Source organism: Ornithodoros turicata, chromosome 1 (assembly GCF_037126465.1).
Source record: "Ornithodoros turicata isolate Travis chromosome 1, ASM3712646v1, whole genome shotgun sequence".
Lineage (NCBI taxonomy): Eukaryota > Metazoa > Arthropoda > Arachnida > Ixodida > Argasidae > Ornithodoros > Ornithodoros turicata.
In genome coordinates, this window is record NC_088201.1 from 21,551,830 (window position 1) to 21,575,218 (window position 23,389).

The 23,389-nt window shown below is 47.1% G+C and overlaps 1 protein-coding gene across 2 annotated transcripts in view; it reads right to left on the minus strand.

Annotated features, from left to right (window-relative positions):
* Window positions 1-16,149, minus strand: part of LOC135377614 (uncharacterized) — a 39,846-nt gene extending 23,697 nt beyond the window's left edge. The window contains exon 1 of one of the 2 annotated variants that reach the window (XM_064610154.1): window positions 4,177-4,435. In XM_064610154.1, coding sequence (XP_064466224.1) covers window positions 4,177-4,188 — 12 coding nt within the window. In that variant the 5' untranslated portion in view covers window positions 4,189-4,435. Of the gene's footprint in view, window positions 1-4,176; window positions 4,436-15,778 lie in introns of those variants that run through there. The other variant, XM_064610155.1, reaches the window with a different exon arrangement.
* Window positions 16,150-23,389: the final 7,240 nt, after the last annotated feature.

Genomic DNA, 23,389 nt, shown 5'->3' on the forward strand with positions numbered 1-23,389 from the left:
AGCGATGATGTCACGGGGTCATAGCATAGGGTATGGCATCATAGGAAAGTCATTATGCTGCGCTGACGTATTATCACAGTGCTCAAGATGCCATCCAGATAAAATTCAACCCTCCAGGATGCCGCATGAAGTTACATTCGCTGGAAGCCGTTATCAAGCCACCTGATCTATTCTGAGACTGTCTGCAGAAAAGCAGAACGGGCTCTGGGAGACAATATATAATGAGTCCGATGTTACTGACGTCATCATCGCTGCGAAGACAGATGCACGGTGCCAACCGGGCTGCCTACCACTCCTCCAACCGCTGCTACTGGCCACATTCGACTGCAGCGCATTGCTTTTGGTTGCTTGTTTTGCTGAACCGCAACATGTCATTTAGAACAGCACCATCTGGCTCATATATTAACCCACATGCATTGAGGTAGGGTATCGCAATTCCCGCGGTGAAAACACTTCATCCCATCATCATGCGTGTATTAGCTGTTGTTGTTATTAGCACGGCAGGTCACAATCTAATCGATCGCTCAATTGCAATCCTGTTGCAAGGCTACTATTGCGCTCGCTGTACCCACGTGAATTACACATTGGACCTGGCAGCATAATAACTCTAGCGAATCTAGTGCATTTCTACCCGAGGCGACGAACCAACTGCGTAGGGTGACCCACCGGGTTTACTAAAACCAGTGAGTGCTTGAAGTACCAAGTCCTAAAGTACAACTTTAAGTATATTTATGAGTACTTTGACCTAAGTGTAAGTACTTTCAAATTGTACACTTTGTACCGCACTTTAAGTACATTTGCTCGGTACATTTCCGCCAAGTACTCATACAGGTACCCAACAGGAAAAAAAACAGAGAAAAATGATAATTTTGTTGACAGACTTGAAATGTTGATGGGCCAGAACAACTACTACTTTGGTATTCTTCAACTGTTCGAAGTCTGGAACACGAAAATACGCACACACGCTATGCACTGAGATAGGCACTGTGGACCGTGCTAGTGGTAATTTGTGTTTGAATCTCCTACGCGTTCATAAGACTTCATTTTATTGCTCTGTTACACTGCTCTTTTTAGTTTACAGTGCAATAACTATACTATTTCGCAATGCGCGATTGGTTTTTAATGCATGATGAATGAAAAAGAGAGATAGCAGAATGTACATGCTTGGGTTTCGCATTTTGATGTTTTGCCGTTTTTGTACGCTAACATACACTCTTAAAAATGAACTTCACCGCATAGCACGCTCCTAGCCAACCAACATCTCGAATGATATCGTTACATGCCCTGATTTGTTGAAAACGGGGGGCGTACGCCTCTTTTGCGACAATTATGAACAGCATAAGTGTCACAAAAATGGCGTACGCCCCCCGTTTTCAACAAATCAGGGCAGATATCGATATCATTCGATATGATGGTTGGCTAGGACCGTGCTATACGGTGAAGTTCATTTTTAAGAGTGTAGAGCATTTCGTTGCAAATAACAAAGACACAAAAGAGGCTTTGCATTGCGCTTCCTGTTCTTTTATGAGTTTCTTTTTTTAGGCAACGTGTGATATGTCAATAGGCAGCGTGCAGTGGTGGGAAATTTACAATTCCGATATGTTAGCGTGTGTCTTCGTTTGTTTAAAACGTGACTCCTTGGTTCATATTATACCCAGGGAGTAGCACTAGAGTGTTGTGCACTAGGAACATTGAGAAAGAATACTTTGCACTGACTTAGCTGATTGCTTGTGTGCGTTTAAATGCAAATTATTCCGTCTGTTTTATTTCCTATTCATGAGTAAGCAGTGAATTGTCCATGCTTCGTAGCAAGCATATGCTAAAATGCCAATGAAAATCGCTTTGTCAATTTTCGTCGCCACTGAAGAGTGGAAACTATACAAACTACAATGTACCTTACGAGTACTTTGTCTTTACTCGAAGTACATTCGCAATATGGTACTTTGTAGTGTACTTCCAGCAACAATGATGCCAGGTACTTGGTACTTTACTTTAGGTACACTTTTGAGGTACATTGCCCATCACTAAGACTTCTTTTGATTCTCTATTTTATCTTGTCTTTTATTTTTATCTTTTCTGCCATCAAACCAAAGACCATCAACAAAACCAAGTTTCTTTTTATCTTGGTTGGGCAGTTACGACGAAACAGTTCGAGCATGTGGCTTTTCGATGAGTCTTCTGGCGGGAACGTCCTTACGGTTCAGGTTAACTCTGAACAGAGAGCATACTGGTACACAGTTGAGCAAGAGGCCAGATGTAACTTCTGTCCTACACTGTTGCCTTTGGTGCCAAGTTTTGTGGTGATGTTTTCATCTATTCCATTTCAAAGTGTATAATTTGTGTAGTTTCCCTTTCTTCTTTTCTGAATAACGCGTCCTGGAGTAGCCAGTCCCGGGTGGCTTGGGACTAACATCTCCACTTTTTCTTTTAGAAATCGAATCAAATCAACTTTTACCTGGCGCGTGTGCAGAATAATCCTTTTCTTCATTCATTATAAAGAAGCCTAAGCGTGGGCTATACCAACAAGGACGAACACAATACCTAGACCAAGACAAGCGTTCGTCCTTTTTCTTGTAGCCCACCACCAAAGTTCTGCATCGTGGACAATTTGTTATACTTGGTACCCGCATATCGGCCGTTCGCCAATGCGTGTGCTATATGCTTCGCTTATTTTGACGTTCATATCTGTACGAGTGCCACCCATGGACCAACATTGTATACCTAGCACGAGCATTTTATATAGGACTCCTGGCGTGATCCTGACGGAGGCTTTAGGTCAGGTGCCCAAGAGGAAGTAATTAAGGAAGTTGTGGGTAGGCGGCAAGAATTGAATTCTGGTGAGCTCCATGCCACCAGATATAAGGAGGAGATAGGGGAATCTAAAAATAACGACCGGACCTGCCTGTGAACGGCTCTCGACGCCGGTAACAGGACGTCCGTCTAGGCGATCGAAAACGAGACCACCGGAATAGCCAGGCCATCCTCTTCACTCTCGCTCCAGGTCACTTTTTCGTATGTACATGAATGAGGCGAAAATAGCCGAACGAAAGCGCAAGACTTGCTGTACAAGCCTACCGTTCAACAGCTGATGATGACGGGTTGGTGCTTTGAGGCGCATGGTCTACTAGGCCATGATGCAAGAACATGAGACGGTTGGCTGAGTTAAATAAGAACTGTCTGCTGCTTACGACGCTGGAACAGCCACGCTAAAAAGCTGAAAACGTGATGGCGCACCGAGATTAGGTAGGATAGCACCCAATAGATATACAAAACGGCAGGTCCTTCAAATAGCCTATGACCATGAAAAGTTTGAAAGCACAAAGTTGTCGCATATTTAAATGAGTCACATTATGCCGTTTCCGCGTTCGTTGTGCCGTTCCATTGCCCAGCATCTCGCCCCCCCCCCCCATATGGTGGCATATTGTTCCTGGGAGGTGAAATAATGTGTCCTGGGTCGACTTCACAGGGAACTGTGCGGACATCTACACAGCACACCGTACCGGGATCAAAATCTGGTTCACGTCCTAGTCCCGTTCTATCCAGACGACTCAGCCAGAGGAGCTGGTTCACGCTCCAATGGCCAAGAGCCAAATGGGGATGAAGAAAGCTGCGACGGATGCAATCTCCAGTTGGGGACGTAACTTTAGCTTTACAACTACACATCGAAACAAGTCAAAATGTCAAAAAGCATGTAGATACGCTTTCCGTGCCGCTATCCGTTCGTCGCCGAGAAGAATACACAACTCGATATGAAACTAATTGACTATCTGAAAATTGATAATTCTTGGCTTTACGTCGTGAGGAACGCCACAGTGGTGGGTCTGTGGATTGATTTTGCTCACCTGAGAGTTCTTTAACTTGCGCCCAAGTCTCAGTACAATGCACACCATATTTAACGTCCCTCGTGGAAGACGGTTGTCTAAGCAACTTGTACCCTGCCACCAGCTAACTGACAGGTAAACAATACATGGCACTGCCCCAAAAATCTCCGCCACCATTTATCATCAGGACTGACACATACAGCCCGCGTCAGAACAAAACCAAAAGTCACGGCAACACACTGCGACTGATTATGGGAAATCCGTTGCAGTGTGTTGACACACGCGTACGTTTCTTGAAAGCACAAATTTACGAACTAAGAGAGCACCGCGCAAATATAACTGAAGCCTGCTGTACCTGTATCAACATGGTCCCTTGCCGGATGAACACCGCACGGTGTTTCCTGAACGACGGTCTAGTTACAACTGTTTCCCAAGAAAAATCTCCGCGTTATTTAAGACAATCGCACTTCCGCTGGTTCCGGACTTAAAGTCTGCGCAACATACAAGCATGTCTGCAAGGACGGCGTGTGAGCGGCCGACACACGCTATCGTCCATCCATCTCTCAAAACACTGATCCACAACGTAGCCGCTGACGTTGGGTATTGAAGATCAGATCGCCAGAATCACTTTCTCCCGTTCTGTTGCTTAATGTTGCCTCGACCGAAGCCGTACGGTTGTGAAACTTCATTGTCGATTCTTGGTCGTGACGTATGACGGTCCCATATTAGGAAGTAACGGTATAGACCCGCAATTTCAAAACGACTGGACTCTCAAATGAACACTACCAGAATCCTGGGGGCATCCTGAGAGCAAGAACGCACAGAATTCATAACGAAGAATCAGAACCGTCACAAGGAAACGGAAGAGGAAATACAATAAGATATTGTGTCCTTATCCCCTGACATGCTTAGTATACGCGAGTTGCCGCAGTGAGTTGGGTAAGGTGGGGCAAGATGAGACAGAAATTTGCAATTGGACATTAATTTTTCAGTTTTCCTGTTTTTCAAAAAAACTAGCAATGGGCGCGTTCGGGATCAGAGCGCTTTCGACCTATAAATGCAGAACGACGAGGCCGGTGTAAGGTAAAGGCAGAACAAGAAATTCAAAAATGCGTGGTAATGAACAATACAAATTAGTTTTTCCAGTCGAAGCAGACAAAGTAAAGCCCGTGGGTCCCTGCGCAATCCCCGTGAGCCCACCGCCCACATGCTGTGCAATGAAACCACACAGAACCTGGTGCTGTTTTGCTCCTCCGTCCTTTGCAGACAAGGCACCGCCAGTCTGACGTGTCGCTGGTCGCTCGCTTTTGCGTGCGCTTCTGCTTTGCTGAAAATACCCTAGGAAACAGGAAAATTTGCTGGAAATTCCTAGGCAATATAAAAAAAAAAAGAAGAAATATCTCAAGAGCAAGCATGAAGTCACCTAATAGTTGACATATCCGTTTCTAAATTACATTAAATTGTTGCGTCTTCCCCCGTGCGTATCATTATTTTTTCTGTTGAACACCGGAAAACGAAGAGTGTCCATATTTTGCATGTATCTAGACGAATGAATAAAGGAATAGAATGTGGGCTTACATGGACAGGATAAGCCTGGTAAACGCTGCTGCACAGACGACAAGAAAAAGGACTACAGGAAATCGCGCCTTTTTGTCGGGTCTTTACATTCCAGGCAGAAGTAACCGATTTTTTTTCTCTTCAACGCATACACGAATCCAGACAATTAGCATATGCAATAAAGGGGGGATATATGTTGATTAAGAAAAAAGAAAGGCATGCAGAGTTACCTGTGAGTAAAGTTTCAAGTGTATGGATGGAGCAACGCGTCTCTGAGACATGCGGCGTCGAGCAAAAAATGTCGCGTCTTGCCCCAGCTCACCCTACATGTACGGACGGACACTACAACATTCCCTGCGTTCCATCATTCACAACAGCGGACTCAAGAGTACACATATAATAATAATAATAATAATATATGCAGCCTAACTATAGTATCTACTATACACCTACACGGAAGTATTGTGACTCCAATATTTTCCTCGTAACAGCGATGTTCCTCATGAGCGCAGTCGACGATGAAAGTCCACCTAAAATGCAGCTTTGTTGGCATAAGCCGTTGTGTATGGTATGACAGCAGGAAATAGTCGCTACCGGCAGCACAAAAGCCTTACAGACGAAACGATACCCGATCACCACTCCAATGTGATGTAATCCTTTGGAAACCATCCAGGCAGAAGCACGTTTGTAGCAGCTGTAACCACGGAAACAAGAAGACTTCAACCACTCGTAGTCACAGACTTTGTGTTTGAAATCGTCTGCGGGGATTTGTTGTAACAGACGACACTGATTGGCTTTATATGTTACTCTTAGCGAAAGGGGGAGAAGATACATCGAGCAGGCCTTCTGGAGGCTTGATGGTATTAGAGCGCGCCGTCCTCCCTTGCCGCATGCAAGGTGATTTTTTTAGCATGGAGAAGACTGACAACCGTGGATCCTGTTTGTGATTGCCAAGATGCAGCAAGGTAGTTCGAAGCAATGCACTTTAAAAATTATTCGAAAATCACCACGATAACGTTCGTCAACAGCGCGGCATTCTCACGACCAGGCCTGCGCGTAGCTGGCTAGCACATTGCACTAAAGGGCTGAGTCGGCAACACCAGCGTGCATATACAATCAACGGGCTCTGCTTTTGGGTCTCCGGCGAGTTCGGAAACCGTCATCAACCGCATCCATTTCGTTTGTAGCACCCTTTGTCATGGTCGTGGTACCATGATACCCGTCTTACCGCCTTCAGCGTAGTGTCGGCGGGAAGGGGGGGGGGGGGTGACAGCAGTCTCAGGGTTATTACCATGTATATTCATATAGAATATAGAAGACGTAAGCAAGCGAACTGCATGGTATAAATAAGGTAGCATCCCCTTGAGTCTGAAAAGGGTCCTGCTGTGTTTGCCTTCCTTGCCGCTTTGTCCTCGTTCCCAAACTCCTCGCACTCAAGGAGATGCAACCTTCCTCATATAACATATGTTCGTATCAGAAAATTGGAAGGGGAGATACTGAAAAGATCTGCACCAAAGAAGTGTGCAAGCATCAGTCTCATGCTCCCTACACATTGTGATCGAATAAACTACACCAGTACCCAAGCAGCACAATGTACTGAAAGTCGAGTGCAATAGGGGTGGACGGTATGTGTCTTATCGATGTTCCTTAGTTTCAGGAGTCTGTTCAAGGCCTTCCACCTACCCGTCCACCCCTATTGCACTCGACTTCCAGTACATTTTGCTGCTTGGGTATAATTGTAAGCGTGCTTGTGACACTGAAAATTTGAGTTACTCTAAGATGATTCACAGTTGTTCTTTTGTATCTAATCTCGTTTCCTCTCTCTCCCCTCTCGTCTTCTTTGAGTCTTTTTCGCCCCTTGTGTAGAAAGCAAACGCCCGATGACATATGGAGAGCTTTCGAAAATCTATTCGACAAGGAAGTGGAAGAAGTGGAGCTGTAGGGAGATATGGACACCGGATTACATCTCACCGTTAACTGTTCCCGCAGCTGGAGATTGTTTGATAACCTTGATCGTGGTCTGAGCAGCTTTAGCTTTGCTTCTGCTTTTTATTTCTTTGAATATTACGTCGGGTTATGTCACGATACTATGTGATGTTCTCCTAAAGTCGCCTACAAAGCGAACAAGTCCTCGTGCTTACCGCGGAGCGCAGCTATCGTTGCCTATCCTTACCGGTGTCAGCAAGAGTTACGAACACGTAATAACAGAAAGAAAGAAGAAGGAAGCCATTGAAAAGGTTAGCCAGACGTGTCAGTGTCGAAATGATCTGTTTATTCTTCAGAAACTTTAAAGCCGTTTGGCGAATTCAACAGCAATTCTGTGCGTTCTAAAAGCATAACTTCGCCAGTAACATGCCCTGCGCCGACTGATAAAGTTATCGCTTCTGATTTGAAGATAGAGCGGGGCGTACGCCTACCCAGGCTTGTGGCAACGGCAAACTGCCTCCAACACTACCATGTCTGTGGTGCTAACGCGCTAGCATAACGCCGATAAACTTTTGTACGGTTGCAGATAGGATTACTACGTAACCTTATCCGAATCAACCTCGTCTCTATCCCAATCAGTTAATGATAACGTGTTAGATATAACGCACTCGGCTGATAGTACAGACTATGGTTGAAGTCGATGACGCACTCCGGTTCATCTTCTGTTTCATCGCTGGTGTTGGCTAGACAGTGGCTTACAGCAATCGGATTAAAGACAATGACAATTCTGGCAATGCTTCAAGGCCCCCTGTTTTAAAGTGGAATCCAGGCGGTCCATTCATACAGTGCGTTCGGTTTGCGTTGTTTGGCTTCTCCGTGAGGCGAGCTATGCTGTCTGTGTGTTGTGTCCTCAGACACTCGAACGTAAACGCCGCCACAGTTTACCGTGAAGTCGGCCCAGGACGCAGGGTCCTCCGAGCTACATGTCAGACTTCTCGGCACAAACACGCAACCATTCAACCAACCGTGCGGGGAGGATAATTGTCCGTCTGGCGGATTAGCTCGTACTTCCTGAACCTGGGGACTGAAAGAAGCATTTAGGCGCTGCGTTCCACGAACAGTCTGGAAGGAGAGAACGCGTGCGGTGTATTCCGGCTATGTTCCTCTGAGACATTCGAATGCTCCATGCATCGACGAATATCAACCCGATTTTGCAGAAACTTTCGTGTGCCTCTTTACGTCTCGCGGTATTCACTGAGTGCTGTATCAACGTTTCGTAGCTGATCTGTGTGCCAGAGGCTCCGAATATCGAATCGTCACCTCCTTGCTCCACATTTAATGCGCACCAACCGAGCGGGGGTCATTGCAAGCAACTCGCTGTCAAGGAAAGTGAGAAGGAGCCTTGGAAATTCGCGGACAGGATGCCGTGCCCCACTCTAGAAGACACGCGCGTACGTGGTACTGATCAAGCAAGCGTGACCGGCTAGCGTTTTTGTCAACTCGTCACCTCTTCGTCGTTCCATATTCGCAGGCAGGTATCATCTGCTCAAACAGTCGAATGTACCAAGTTCGCAGCGGAGAAAATAACTGATAGCTGTAGGTTCGGTGGGCAAGATATTCAGACAGCTCGAAGTGTTGACGTTCTCAAATGACAACGAAGAGTGGAAAACAGTACCAGTCCCCAACCTTACTCCGGGTCATGGACATGCATCACTGTTCTCGACGTTCGTCAAACATCCGCTCTCAACAGTACGGGACGTTGCACGCCCGTCACTGAGTGCCAGCCACAGCAAACACTCCGTTTGAAGGCCGGTTACCGAGACGATAGCAAACGTCGAACGCCTTTAGTTATAAAGCCACGCTCTCGTAGACACTCAGAAAATGCGCACACGCAAAACAATATTCAAAAATAGTTCACGAGAAAATTTGGGAGTGTCTTTGCAAATGCTTTTGTTCGGCCATGCTTGTTCGAAAACGTGTTAGGACGTTGGCCAGCCTGCTTCAGGCACTCCACGCTCCAACGTGGTTTATCAACAAAATTGGGTATACAGCACGGCTTACCCATAAGTCACGTCATGTTTAGCTTACTTGGGTCTGCAGTACGCATAAGCTAATATAATGAATACGTGCGTGTGATTTTAATGGGAGTAGCAGGTCCAAGTTTGTATATGTAACAACATTTTTTCTCCCTCTTTCTAGGTGCCACGTGGTATTGCAAATAAGATCAAAAATATTCCCGGGATAAATAGTTCCATGTTGCAAAACTAGTCATGTGTCCGTGCATCGTGCTGTCAGTGTATTTGCGTACACGCCGTCTGCCGCGAGGGACACTAAATACGGTGTGCTGAGCTTTCAATGCACGTTAAAGAACACTCAGGTGGGCAAAAGTAATGCACAAACCGACCACTGTGGCGTCGCTCATGATGATAGTTATCTCACGGCGTAAAGCCACGAATTAACATCATTATCATTGCTTAGAAATGTCACAAGTCCTTCTGCAGTGTCGGCAATTCCCTGTTAAAGCAACAATTCTGCGCAGAAAGCCCTCAAGAGCTCGAAAGTCGAGGAGCTTTTACAAAAAAAAAAAGGAGTCTTGTACCAGGAAAACGGTGGTGGTAGGGGGAAAATATGGGAATGACGTCTCCACACAAGGGGTCGCTACTCAAGGTCAAATGCAGCATGTTCCCGCACACGCGCGCAAACAACGAAACAACGCGAAACTGCCTAGAGTCCCCTTGAGTTCCTCGAAGTTTAGTAAACGAGACAGTCAATCCATACCGTAAATTTCTTTCCCATTACTGCGCAAACAGAAACCCACAGTGTGATGTAATGATGAATATTGTTGGTATACACGTGCTGATTCCTCCTATTCCTTTTGTCTGATTTGCATTGGGAATTTTTGATCTCGTCATTACGCACTTAACTGCGTCCCTATTTCGGCAGTCCTAACGTCTCCATCTTTTTATATTTTGCTAATCTAATGTAATCTGGCAGAACCTTTACTGGCCTGATTTCCGAAGAAGCACGTTAGACTCTGACTGTTGCACAACTGAGCGAATACACATACTTTTGGTAACGAAGAATAATTTTTAAGCCGTCGCAACTCCCAAGTTGGAGCTTGAGGGACATACAGCATTATCGAACGTCCAGCTGTTCCACCATACAAAAACACTAAAGAACCGTTGTTGGAGGCCCGGGGGCCTGTGCACGTGGTCGGTGTCCCTGCATCGGCCTCGGGCCGCACCTGTCCCACTGATAGAGCTCTACCGCTCTATCCACAACCCCGAGAAACACCCTATAAAACGACGCGTCACCGCGAGAAAAGCGTTGCCAACGAGGGTGCAGGAAGGAATGGTTTCACGATGCATGACCCAAATTATGGTCGTGGTGACGGCAACGCAACAGTAAGTGAAAGTCATCGGTGAGTCAACCTCGTTCAACGATATCGCCGCTTAGGATAACATCGTCTCATAACTGGCCTGACTTTTTCACGTTGAACCCTATGTCGTTCGATAGCTCTCTCTCCCCCCCGAATGGGCTCGACGTTTTCGTCCAGGTTCCATTTCTCGACCCTTTTTGTTTAGATTTTGTCCCGAATTTACGCGCTCGTAACGTAGGGGTTGTCTCGTGCCATGTTGACAAAAGACTTTGTTTCGGCGTTACGCGAATGGATACATGGCACCTGATTTCACCACGAACTACAGATTAGACAATAACACACTGCTACACCTTACAAATTTGTGAAAGGCATTAAACAAGCCCGCGAAAGGCCAACTGGAAGGAATTGGGAAAACCCTAACGTTGTTAAAGAAAGATGATGGTGGATCTGTGGAAAACACGGAACACATCCTCATGCACTGCACAAGATATGCATCCTACACTGGAGTCCGCTCTAGACTGCTTGGACAATAGAACCTTCGATATACTTAGTCAAGGTGCTGGGTGTATGGGAACCCAAGAAGAGAGATACAGCGTTATCATCGCTTGTCAACCTCATAGTGAGCAGTGATGTCGAATCTGTATTTTAGGACCGCGTTCTAGGCATGTGTCGTCGAGTTCCTCGTTCCTGTTATAGTTTCACGCAATTCCTTTCACTTCTAGGGGACGCAGCTACGCATGTGCCCATACAGTTCGGCCACCAGGAGGGGTAATGTTTTTCTCTTTTCATTTTCCTTTCTGTGGAGTTCATGCATTTAAGGGTTCTTTGTGGGAGTAGCAGAATTCGTCATGTGACAAATTCAATTTCTTCCTTTTTTTTACATCCAAACTCAAACTCAATGATTGTGAAGAAGTGATTGTTACTGTGACAGCCTTGTCTGTGTTGTGACTGTTCCTGAAACAGTTTTGGCAGTGGTTGTGACTGTTATTGTGACAGCCTTGTCTGTGTTGTGACTGTCGGGTTGAAACTGTTGCTGAAACGGTTTTGGCGGGGTTTTGTGACTGTTCTATGGGAGGTTGCTTTCCCCTTGTTTCGTGTTTGTTTGTTTCCTCCTGTCTTTTTTTCTTTTTTCTACTCCTTCCCCTTCCTCCTTCATCATTTTCCCCTAGTTTTTCTTTTGTGTTATGTCATGTGCATACGTACACCCGTAGTGCGTGAGTACGTGTCATGGAGTAGCTGGTCTCCATGTATGTGGAGCAAATTTTCCCCTTTTTTTTCTTTTTTATAATCAATCAATCAATGATTGTGAAAGATGTCGAAAACATAGCAGTTTCGAAACAGACATGAAGAATGCGATTCAGACTACAAATGAACCAAGAATAACCGAACATTACTGTCAAGTAATGGAGAATATTGTTGATATTGGTGACCATTTGCCTGATGTACCGTGCAGCTGAAATGCCTACGAGACAGATTACACCGAACCACCTGTAAAACGTCCCAGAGCAAGTTCTCTGCCCTATCCAGTGGCGTAACCAGCAATTTTCCTCGAAGGGTGCTAGGATACAAGCGGGGGGATGGGGTTTGCGATGTAAAAAAAAGAAAAGAAGTGTCTGACCAATGCCAACATGCACAACGCGCATTATTATTACAACGTGCGTTGATTTGGTAATCGCTAGGTTATCGCTAGCCACTCATTCTCACTTATCTCCAGCTCAGCTCCTTATTTGCTCACACATGCTCACTCACTTCTTGCTCAGTTCACCGTTTGAACACTCGTGCTCACTGACACCCCGTTCAGCTCTCTGTTTGCTCACTCATGCTCAACTCATTCGTCACATTGAGCATGAGTGAGCATGCTCGTGAGTGTGAATTTTGTCCGGTACACCACGTTCCACCGTGTAGCAGCTGCAGGCGCTTTCGCCATGAGACTGCCTTTCGCCCATGTTCTTCTTCTGCCATTGTAACTGTCCAGAATATCGAGAATGACTTAATGGGCTGTCATGATGATTAGGATGATAGTGGGGAGAGACCCACTTAGTGGTACTTGTCCGTCTGATCTACATAGCACCCGCGGTAATCCGGACACTTTCGTTACCACTCACGACAGCTCTCCGTTTGCTCACTCATGCTAACCCACTGCCTGCTCAGCTCTCCGTTTGCTCACTCAAGCTCAACTCATTCGCCAAATTGAGCATGAGTGAGCATGAGTTTTGCCGAGGTATGGCCCGTGTTCTGTTGAGCACTTCGGCGAATTCTTATGAGCTGAACGTGTAAAACCCCGCTTACTGCTGGCCAACTACCTACATTTCCGGGGTAGGAGAGGGAGGGTAGAAGTCCCTTAAGCAACTCCCCTCTCGCTACGCCCCAGGCTATACATACTCACAAAGCTTTATCGCCAGCCTAACCCACAGTCATCTGAATAGAATATTTATTTCGCTTGTCAGCTAACATGTAACAAAACCAACGTGTCACTATAATGTGCAAAAAGAACGCGAAAATTGATTTTCGCCATAAGAAGAACCAAAGAAACAGAGGGAGAAAGAACTCAAGCATGTACGTATATCGACGGACCTGATTTCCACTGGCGAGGATATCAACTGTTTTACCGTTTCGGTATTAGGGCATTTTCTCCATTTATCGATTTATTTTATTTTTCGTGTTAGCTGCACTAAGCAACTGTTCCTATGAGCGGCTTACAGATGTCGACAGATGGAGAGAGGACAGCAGGAATGAGCGGGGGACAGGGGGTTAGTATGCGTTCTGGGTCAACTTCAGGGGAACTGTGCCCATATTTGTCTCGTAAGTCTGTTGGTAAACCCAGGAAAAACCTCAGGCTGCACAGCCGGTGCCGGGATTCGAACCCGCGTCACCTCCCAGTCTCGGCGTGGAAGGCGATCATCCTAACCACCATGCCACGCGAGCTGGTTTATTGATTATGAACACAATACCTCAGTATATTTCTGAAAGTACTAACGCAGGAAAGGTACACGGAAAAGTGGTGAATGTCATAACAGTATTTGCAGAGGTAATCGTGCAAAATATGCCACAGCCGCAAGCAGCGCACTGAGAGCAGCTCTAGCAGTTTTACAGAACATATCCACATTGCACCCATACTTGAAACAACAACCGGCCCCGTGTGTCCCTTACTTATACTTGAAACTTTGAGATGGGGGAATGGGAGATTTTGTCGTATTCGTCTAATTCGCCCATCTTAACGGGGGTTTCGAGACGTGGAGGTTCGTTAACACCATCTCGCCTGCTTCCTTGCCGCTTCACCTGAGACATTTCTCCGTGCAGGCTTTTTGTCCCTTCCCGGTCGTTGAGTATTTGTCTTGTTCCTCTAATGTTCCCCAATCTCAGGATTTCAAGTGTGCAAGTTCGCGTGCTTCCCCCACCCACTTTATCCATGACCATATTGCATGCCCAGCATGCGTGGTGAAACTTTCGCTACCAGAACTACTTCGCCTACCATCTTGCGTACACGTGGTAAAACGGGAATGCTGCCTTGACGCGTGTTCACCGGGGACATTGAAACAGATACCATTGCCTATTCAGCGGTCACAGACCCCAGTGTAGCCACCAAGGCTGCATTATGTTGCAGCTTGTTCACTCTTGGGGTTTGGACAAAGGCCCATGCACGCTGATAAAACCCGTTCAAAGAATGATAACATACAATTGAGTCCTTAGCTCCATGAGAGACACAAAACTCCTATTGTCGTGCACGACGCGCTTTACCCATGCACAACAGAAATCTAGGACACGAAGGGTAAGATCCCTTTTGAATCGGTCAACAGCAATAATGGCGGTGTAAGCTTCCCGGTCAGTGAGTTCATCCACGGTTATACAAGTGCCAGGTTGTTACGACACGACGTTAATAGCCCAGTCGCACGAACGTTTGGACATTCGGGCAAACCGCGTGCGGCCATATTTGATCGTAAACGCTCGCGGAAAAGCGGCAAATAAGGAAACGTCGCGACAGGAAACGAGCCTGAGAAGTTTGAGAAAAATGAAAGTAGGAACCCCTTTCCCGTTCTTCGGGTCAATCTATTTATTGCGCTCCACAGGAATGCCGGCACGACATATGAGGTAAACATTTTTCTACAGTTGCCAACAGCCATTTCACTGTGTGAGCTGCGTACGTGATCAGTACTATAGTTCCGCACGTCCGTGTTCGCGTAATGGAACCGAACAAGCTCACAAGGACGGTTACACACCTATTTCATGCACCACACGTGGCTGTGGACAAACGTCGTGGAAACGACGAACTGCTCGTGGCATGAATGCACTACTCATTTCGCGATGGACGGACCCCGAAACGTCGTCTGCTCACATGAAATGAAACCATGCGGTCGCTATATTAAACAGCCAACACTCGGCCGCTCTGGAGAGGTTTTTACTACAAGGGAAAGTACCTGTTCTGGGGCTGAAACACAGAAACAGACCAACACAACACAAGCCTAAGAACCATTGAAATATGGCAGCCATCCAAAAGGCCAGACAGCGGCGAGATTTGAACCACGCAGCTCGAAATCCATATGGAATTCTATGAAACAGCAACGAACCTCCAACGTGTAATGGAATATCGCTGTAAAGCTTTGGAACCACTGCTTTCAACTCATCTAAAGCAAGTAAGCAATGTATTTTCCGGCCGAACGGTGACCATAGAGGGCAGGACATGGTTGAGATCTCTCGCTGAACTAAAGTAGACACTAATTCTCCACGTAACCAACCTTACTTTTTGTCATGAACAATATGTGGGACGGAATCACGCTTACAGTGGCGAAATCTTTGGCGCCCGTTTCGGACATGAAACGTGGAAATTTGCCCTTCCCAATCTCTATACACGTCCTTCTCGTACTCCGACAAAGCACGAACCAGTCTGTGGCTTGCTAATCATTATTGAAAAATCGGGCGTAACATGGTCGATATATTCCAAAACGAACCACGCAGTAATGCAGCTGCATTCGCGCCTTCTGCGGACAGTTCGCTTCCGGAGGCAGCGAAAGTGCATCCGCCGCCAACGGGGCGACTGAACTTTCGCTGCACACCAACGGTATAACATTGAACGCAAAGCACCAGGAAGGAGACTTACCGAGACTGGACCGCGGTACGTGTGTCACCGGACCTGGAACTCGTCCCCACCCAGCAGTCTGTGTTTCCTGATTTTCATCAAGTCCCGCAGGCCCAAACTCCAGTTGAACGAAAGCACGTTCAGCGATCCCTACTAAGCCTCCATGAGGAGTATGGTCGCTCACAAAGCAAAAAAACAAGTTCCAGCGGTGGAGACCGAGAGGAGAGGCCGTCGAATGGGATTTCCCTTTCCGCCGACGTCACCACCCACGTGACCTACTTAGGGGGAAATTCCACTTTTCCTGGCCAGAAAGACAGCAGCTTCTTTGTTTGTGTCAGAGCTATATTCTTTGTCTTACTAGCAATTTTCGAATTATATCGTGTTTTCTTGTTTGTTGCGGAAACCCTGCTCCTGCAGTCTGGCAGGGCTGGGGAGCTGTCTTGGCTGGTCGATCACATCTTGTTGACAGTAGGTAGACGAGCATTCCTGAGCTGTGTCAAGGAGAGACCTTGGCGCCAAAATCTCCGACCCCTCAAGGACACACGGGTTCACCCGTCTGTCTGTACAAAGCGTTTCGCGGGAGCAATTAAATTATCTTACCATAGCGGCGTTAAACAATGAAATGAATGTCGAAATTCTGTGCAACTATAGCAAGAGTAATTTTCCACTCCTAAGACGCAATTTGCATGCGCAATTTTCATTGTATTCTGGCCAGTTTTCCTCTGCGCTGTCGACATCGGCAGTAAATGTTGAGACTTGCACGCCCGGCTGCTATATTTATAACGAAATTTAATGACTTTCTGTTCCGTCGTAAATACGGCAAGTAGAACAGAAACACGTGAGATCGTAACCGTGTCACGATTGCGCCATCTTTAGTCCAGCCAGGACTGTCGAATAAATAGGAAATGACGGCAAAATATTAAGTAGAATTGTGGGTTTGATTGTGTTTGGCAAGGTGGAACGGGTAAGGGTGCCAATGGGAGCAATCTACAACAACAAATACAGTGATAATGATGAATGTGGAAATTCGCCACCTACACTAGATGCACTATACTCTAAAAACAGAACTCACCTGTCCCGTGTCACTATGTCAGTCCCGTGTGGTTTCTTCCGCGCTTCTATGTGTTTTTTTGGAACACCAGCAAGCCCAAAGGTTGGCTCCTCTGAGTACCTGGCCGCACAACACGCTCCTAACCAACCGTCATCCCAAATGGCGTCATTCTATCTCCTTATTTGCTGAAAATGGGAGGCGGGCGCCTTTTTGTGACACCCATACAGTACGATCGCGAGCGCGCCCTCATGGAAACTGCTCTGCAACGCGTCGATCAACGCCAGTTCGACTTAGCCAAAATTCTCGAGCCATGGTCGGACCCCTCACATCTGATGCAAGACCTACGAGTTGTTGCTGAGTTCCTCTTCAGCACTGGGCTAATGGACGAACTCTAATAAGACACCTTTCCATCATCATCACTTTCTCATCCCTTCCACAAGCGCATTGGGGCAGTGTACCGCCATAACGGCGGAGAATGACCCACCACATCATCATCCCGTTTATGTGTGGTGTGTGTGTGTGTGACACTCATGCAGCCACGTTAATTGTCACAAGGTGATGGTGGTGATGGTGAAAGGGCTCGCTGTTTGGACAATTGTCACAAAAACGCGTACGCCCAGCGCTTTCCACCAATCAGCGGTGATGACGGTATCATTCTGCGCAATGGTTGACCTTCAGCGTGTTATGGGGTGAAGTTATGTTTTCAGGGTGTACATCGAAAGGTAGAATATCCAGTGAACTGGCGAGGAAATGTTGACGTTTCTTTTTTCTCCGTCTTCTCCTCTATAAACCCTTCCCCCACCACCCTTTCCAGGAGTAGCAAGCCAGCTTGACTGGGCTAACCTCTCCATACATCCCATAACGAACGAACGAACGAGCCAATATTCAATATTTCGAAGAGAGACACTGCTGACGTGGGCAACATATCTCTGAGTTTTGGGTGAAGATAAGAGGACGAATAAACGAACGGTACGGTTACGTTACGTACGACAACGTTTATTTGTTCGTCCTCTTGTCTTCACTCCAAACTCAGGGACATGTTGTCCACGTAAATTTTTAGTACCAACTCGCTTGCGTAATCCTTTTATGTTCAAGATCAGAGACTGTTCTTCTTCTGGGCAGCGTCCTCATCATTGGCATGATATTCAAAGGGTTAGGGATGAAGTGTTAAAGGGTTCGTGAGTATTATAGGTCAACGGCATGCGTGGATGAGAAACAGTTGGGAAAAGGGGAAATAGCCTAGTTGCATTTCCCCCAACCCTTTAAATACCATGCGGATGATGCGGACTACAGTCACTAGATAAGCTACGCTTATACGCTAGCTTATATAGTGACTGTAATGCGGACGGTGCCCAGAAGAAGAACTGTCTTTGTTCGAAATATCGGGCGGTTCTCCGTTCTCGTACTGAGGCTCTTCCGTAAACAAATGCACCACATCTGTTTCATGCGTAATGTGTTGTTCACGTGTAGAGAATGATTGCTCGCTATGGTACAGAAAAAAGAAAAAAAAGCGTTGTTGGCTTTGTGAACGAACCCACGTGTCAACCTGGTAAACAGGCTATCACGACGACGGAATGAAAGAAAAGTGTCATAACGATGGCAGTCAGTGGTTTATTCAGAATCGCAAGCACTAGGGGTGTTGCGAAAAACGGGGGTTGGGGGGTCATTATTAGAGGTACGGTGTAAGGGCTTTATGTATCACTGCCGACATGGAACTAAAGCTGAAAGAATAAAGACCCTTCCCCTTTAGAGAGAGCAGGGTAAGTATTGGGGGGGGGGGGGGGGGGTTGGATAAATCACTGATGACAGCTACGGCCCCAATGTCTTCAACCTTAAACAGTATCGCGTGTAATTTCTGCTATTGCTAAATACGGTTCAACATTTCAATATAGCGTGATCATCAATGTAACACTAAGTGTGTGGGAGGGGATATATTTATCAGAACAAAGAAAAAAAGTGAGGAAAGGTCAACCAAACGGGACGTCGGCTTGCTATTCGGCAAAGAAAAAAGAAAAATAAATCAATGAAGAATAAAATAAATAAAAAGAAAATAATTAGGAAATAAAGGACAAACTAACAAACGGTGAAAGAAGGATGAGATAGATTAAAGAAAATATGACTTTTAAAAAAATGAGGTTAATACTTTGAGGGTGAGGGTGGGGCACTGAAGAATGAGATGGCACGACTTGAGTTCACAAGCTGCTCATGAGGCCTGTGCTGCTCAGGAACGTCGAAACTGCTTTGGTTACAGACCGCTGTGTGGGATGTTGTACTGGGCCGAGCAGAGTGGCCAGAGAAAAGTCTGTGCACCGCAGCTCGAATAGGCGAGTAGGGTAGGCTCGAGTAAGTGCGGGAATAGGCGCTTCCAAACACATTTTAAACTGAAAATATGTTAATTAACTAATCGCCTGGCTGAAGTAAATTTGTGTGGGAACTATCACACTAGGCGACATCTTTTTTTTTTTTTTTTTTTTTTTTCAATTGTGTTAAAAGTGTATGTGCAAAAACAACAGAAAACAGGACATATTCCGTTCTTGATTTTAATAAATTTTCCATTAACAACAGGACAGCCTCGCTCTTGGCACGTTAGTGCAATGAGAATCGATCATCTTTCTCTTTCTTTTACTCTGAATCTAGCTCCGTGTTGTGGTCACGCACACGTACTTGGCATCACGCATCAAGTACCTTGTCGCAACGCTCGTCAAAATGAACCCGACAGCCGAATGGCATTGTTCGGTAGCTGGAATGTCGACATTGCCATTGTGACAACCTCTTATTTTTCTTTTACTTTTACTTTTTTGCAGTCAAATTCGATTCGAGCCTCTTTAACTTTTAACTAACTCACTAGCCAGTCTCTGTCATGAGTTATGTCATCTAGTAGATTAGTAGTTGTGAACCACATATGACGCGCGAAATCAAATCGCAGTCTGGAAAATGTGAATGAATGAAATGGATATTGTGATATAGAGTACAGTTGTAATTTAGTTATTGCGGTTTATTTACTGAGTATAGTCGTACTTATATTTTTTCACCTTCATAATCTATCTCGAATGACGTCATCTACTTCATAATCTCGAGTGATATCGCTATCTTCCCCGATTTGTTGAGAACGGTAGGCGTGCGCCTTTTTTTGTGACAATTATGAACAGCATAAGTGTCACAAAAAAGGCGTACGCCTCCCGTTTTCAACAAATCGGGGAAGATAACGATATCATTCGAGATGATGGTTGGCGAGGAGCGTGCTATGCGGTGACGTTGATTTTTAAGAGTGTAGGGGTGCGATCATCTTCCGATCTCCCCCCCCCCCCATCATGTTTAACAAATTTTCACGTACACTTTGGCACAAAGTTGTGACCCTTACGAATTGGTCGGCCTTTCTCTCGCTATGCGCAGAAAGCACCGGCGAAGACGTGTCTGCAAATCAGATGGCTGAAGGCATTGAGAAAGCGCTTCGTTCGTCTAGCAAGCTTGGGAAGGTGTTCCCTGGTCATCTTTGCTCAAACCCACGGCCGCTCTTCTTGGCCCCGTCTTGCACCCCAACCAGTGGCCTGTCACTGCCGCTCTCCTCGGTTTTCTCCGAGTCTCAGGACTCGTGAACTGCATGTAACTTTGTGCTAGTGTTTATTCTCTTCTTTGTTTCTTTCTTCCTTCTCCTTTCTTTTTGTTTTTTCTTTCCTTCCTTTTTTTGATTCCCCCGTTTTTCTTTTTTCTTTCCTTCCTGTGTTTCGATTCCCCCTTTTTGTTTTTCTTTCTCCTTCCTTTTCTTTTTCGTTTTCCCCTTCCCCCTTTTTTCCTTTTTTTTTCGGAATAGCAAGCCGGCTCTTTGCCTGGCTAACCTTTCCTTTCTTTTTTTTCTTAATAAACATATCCCCCCATGGGGGGGATGAACATGGGGGAGAAGGAACATGCATCCCTTCCCTTTTTCAGTTGCTGGTGTACAGCTGAGGAGTGCATCTTTTCATCGTTTCCTATAGGTGTCACGGTAGACGCCAGGCTGTCTTGGGTAAAGCACATAGCGAGCTTGGAAGCCAAGGTCCACCGGTGGATTGCGGTGATCAGGCATCTGGCAGGCATGAAGTGGGGCAGTGCCATGGCGTCGCTTTTGGCCGTCCACCGAGCTTTGGTTCGCGGGTCACTTGCATACAGCTTGCCTGTGTTGAATGGCCTTCCACCTTCATCAGTCCATAAGCTTCAATGTCTCCTGGCGCGCAGTCTCAGTGTGTGCTTGGGAGTCCCTCGGGCGGCAAAGACCCATATGGTCATTGCTGAGGCTAAGGAAGCCCCGCTTGAAGTGCTTCGCTACGGGGAGACGTGTCGGCAGTACCTCCGCCCTCTAGCTCACCATTGGCGGCATCCGCTAGTTAGGAAGCTCCGGAGACGCAAGCTAGAGCCCTGCACGGGCCGACTTTTCCGGGCCCGACCCGGCCCGGGCGCATCGAAAAATGGCCCGGCCCGACCCGGGCCCGGACCTTCATATTTTTATGCGGCCCGACCCGGCCCGGCCCGGTGACCCAGTGACTAGAGCCCGGCCCGGCCCGGAATCTAAGCAAATAGAGCCCGGCCCGGCCCGGTGACCCGGCGAGTAGATCCCGGCATAGTATTTCCAGCCGCGACGTACGCGTTTCTGGCGATTATCAAACAAATTTATCAGTAAATTTATAAGGACAGAAGACAAACATACAAGTGATGGCGGTTTAACACCATAACCGCACCAGACCAAATTAAATCCAGAACGTACGCGGGCATGGGCGTTATCGTTACACTGTCAAGATTTTGCGGAGGTAGAGGATGTCGACAAACTCCTTCTCCCAGTCCATACCCCTCTCACCAAGCTTTGCCAAGTGATTGTGAAATACGTGAGGAGTGAGGAGGAGCAATGTAAAGTGGCTTTCAGAATGTTCTAGAGGGTCGAATCATGTGCCTAATGCAGTATCCCTTGCTTGTCTTTGCAAAATATGCACAGGAATGACACAAGCGCATGATGATATCAACTAATGCATCTCCATTGTGTGGAATTAGCTGCGTGGCCCGGCCAGGCCTGACTCTCGGAAACATATTTGTCGGCCCGGGCCCGGCCCGGCCCGCGGTGGTGGCGTATTTTAACGGCCCGGCCCGCGGTGCTAGCGTATTTTGTCGGCCCGGGCTCGGCCCGGCCCGCAGCACACAGCCAATGACAAGCCCGGATCGGCCCGCGGGCTGGGTCGGGGGCCCGGGCCCGTGCAGGTCTCTAACGCAAGCACAGCAGCGTACACCCATAGAAGACTAGCATACCTGACTTTGTGTTCGCACCCACAGCTCCCAGCACTCCTCCTTGGACTTTTCCGGCGCCCTGCATCTCCCTGCCGGTGCCCGGGCTAACAGGGAAGAAAGGCAACGTCGCTGCATGCGTGAGGAAGCAGCTCACTCTCGATATGATGAGCTCGTGTTATGAGACTTCCACCGCAGTTTTCACGAACGGCTCAACCACGAGGGGAAGTTCGTCGTCTGCCTTTGCCATTCCCTCCGAGTCAATTTGAAATGGCCATCAGCTCTCACATAAAACATCTTCAACATGCGCTGAGCTTTATGCTATTCTTTTCGCCTTGCGGAAAATTACTGACAGCCCCGTTCGCTCCTGGGTCGTTTTTACGAATTCCAGATCTGCGCTGCAGTGTGTGGCAACTATGGGACTTCGCGGCTTCCTCAGTCCTGTGGTCATTGAAATTCTACAAGTATACAAGAAAGCAAGCGCACAGGGCCACTCTATCGTCTTCCAGTGGATCCCGGGTCATGTGGGCATCAGCGGAAACGAGGACGCAGATCGAACAGCCGCAGGCGCGCACCAGTACGCCCAGCGTGTCCACATCATCTTGTCTCGGGGGGGATCGCCGTTACCTCGTCTCAAGCCTCACTGGCCCCATGATGCAGTCTCAATGGCAACGTGACATCACCACCCACTCTCTGCTTTATTCCGTTGACCCCACATTGTCCCTTACTCTCCCCCGCCGAATGCCGCGTTCGTTTACCACAGTCTTCCACCGCATGAGACTTAATGTGGCTTTTACACCGGCTTTCAAACACCTCCTCGGTGTCGGCGCGTCCAGCCTCTGTTCCACGTGTGGTGTGCGCGGTGACCTCCATCACGTCCTCCTGGTCTGCGGACAGTACGACCGCGAGCGCGCCCTCATGGAAACTGCTCTCCAACGTGTCGATCAACGCAATTTCGACGTAGCCAAAATTCTCGGGCCATGGTCGGACCTCTCACATCTCATGCAAGGCCTACGAGCTGTTGCTGAGTTCCTCTCCAGCACTGGACTAATGGGCGAACTCTAATAGGACACCTTCCCATCATCATCACTTTCTCATCCCTTCCACAAGCGCAATGGGGTAGTGTACCGCCATAACGGCGGAGAATGACCCACCACATCATCATCCCATTTATGTGTGTGTGTGTGTGTGTGTGTTGAAATTTTGAGAACGTCAACATAAAGAGATACAAAATTTTATTGGATTGGATGGATTGAAGAAAAATATCGGATGGTGATTCCCCAAATATGCAGCCGGCCTGGGGTGACATGGCCAGCACGCTAACCACTGAGCCA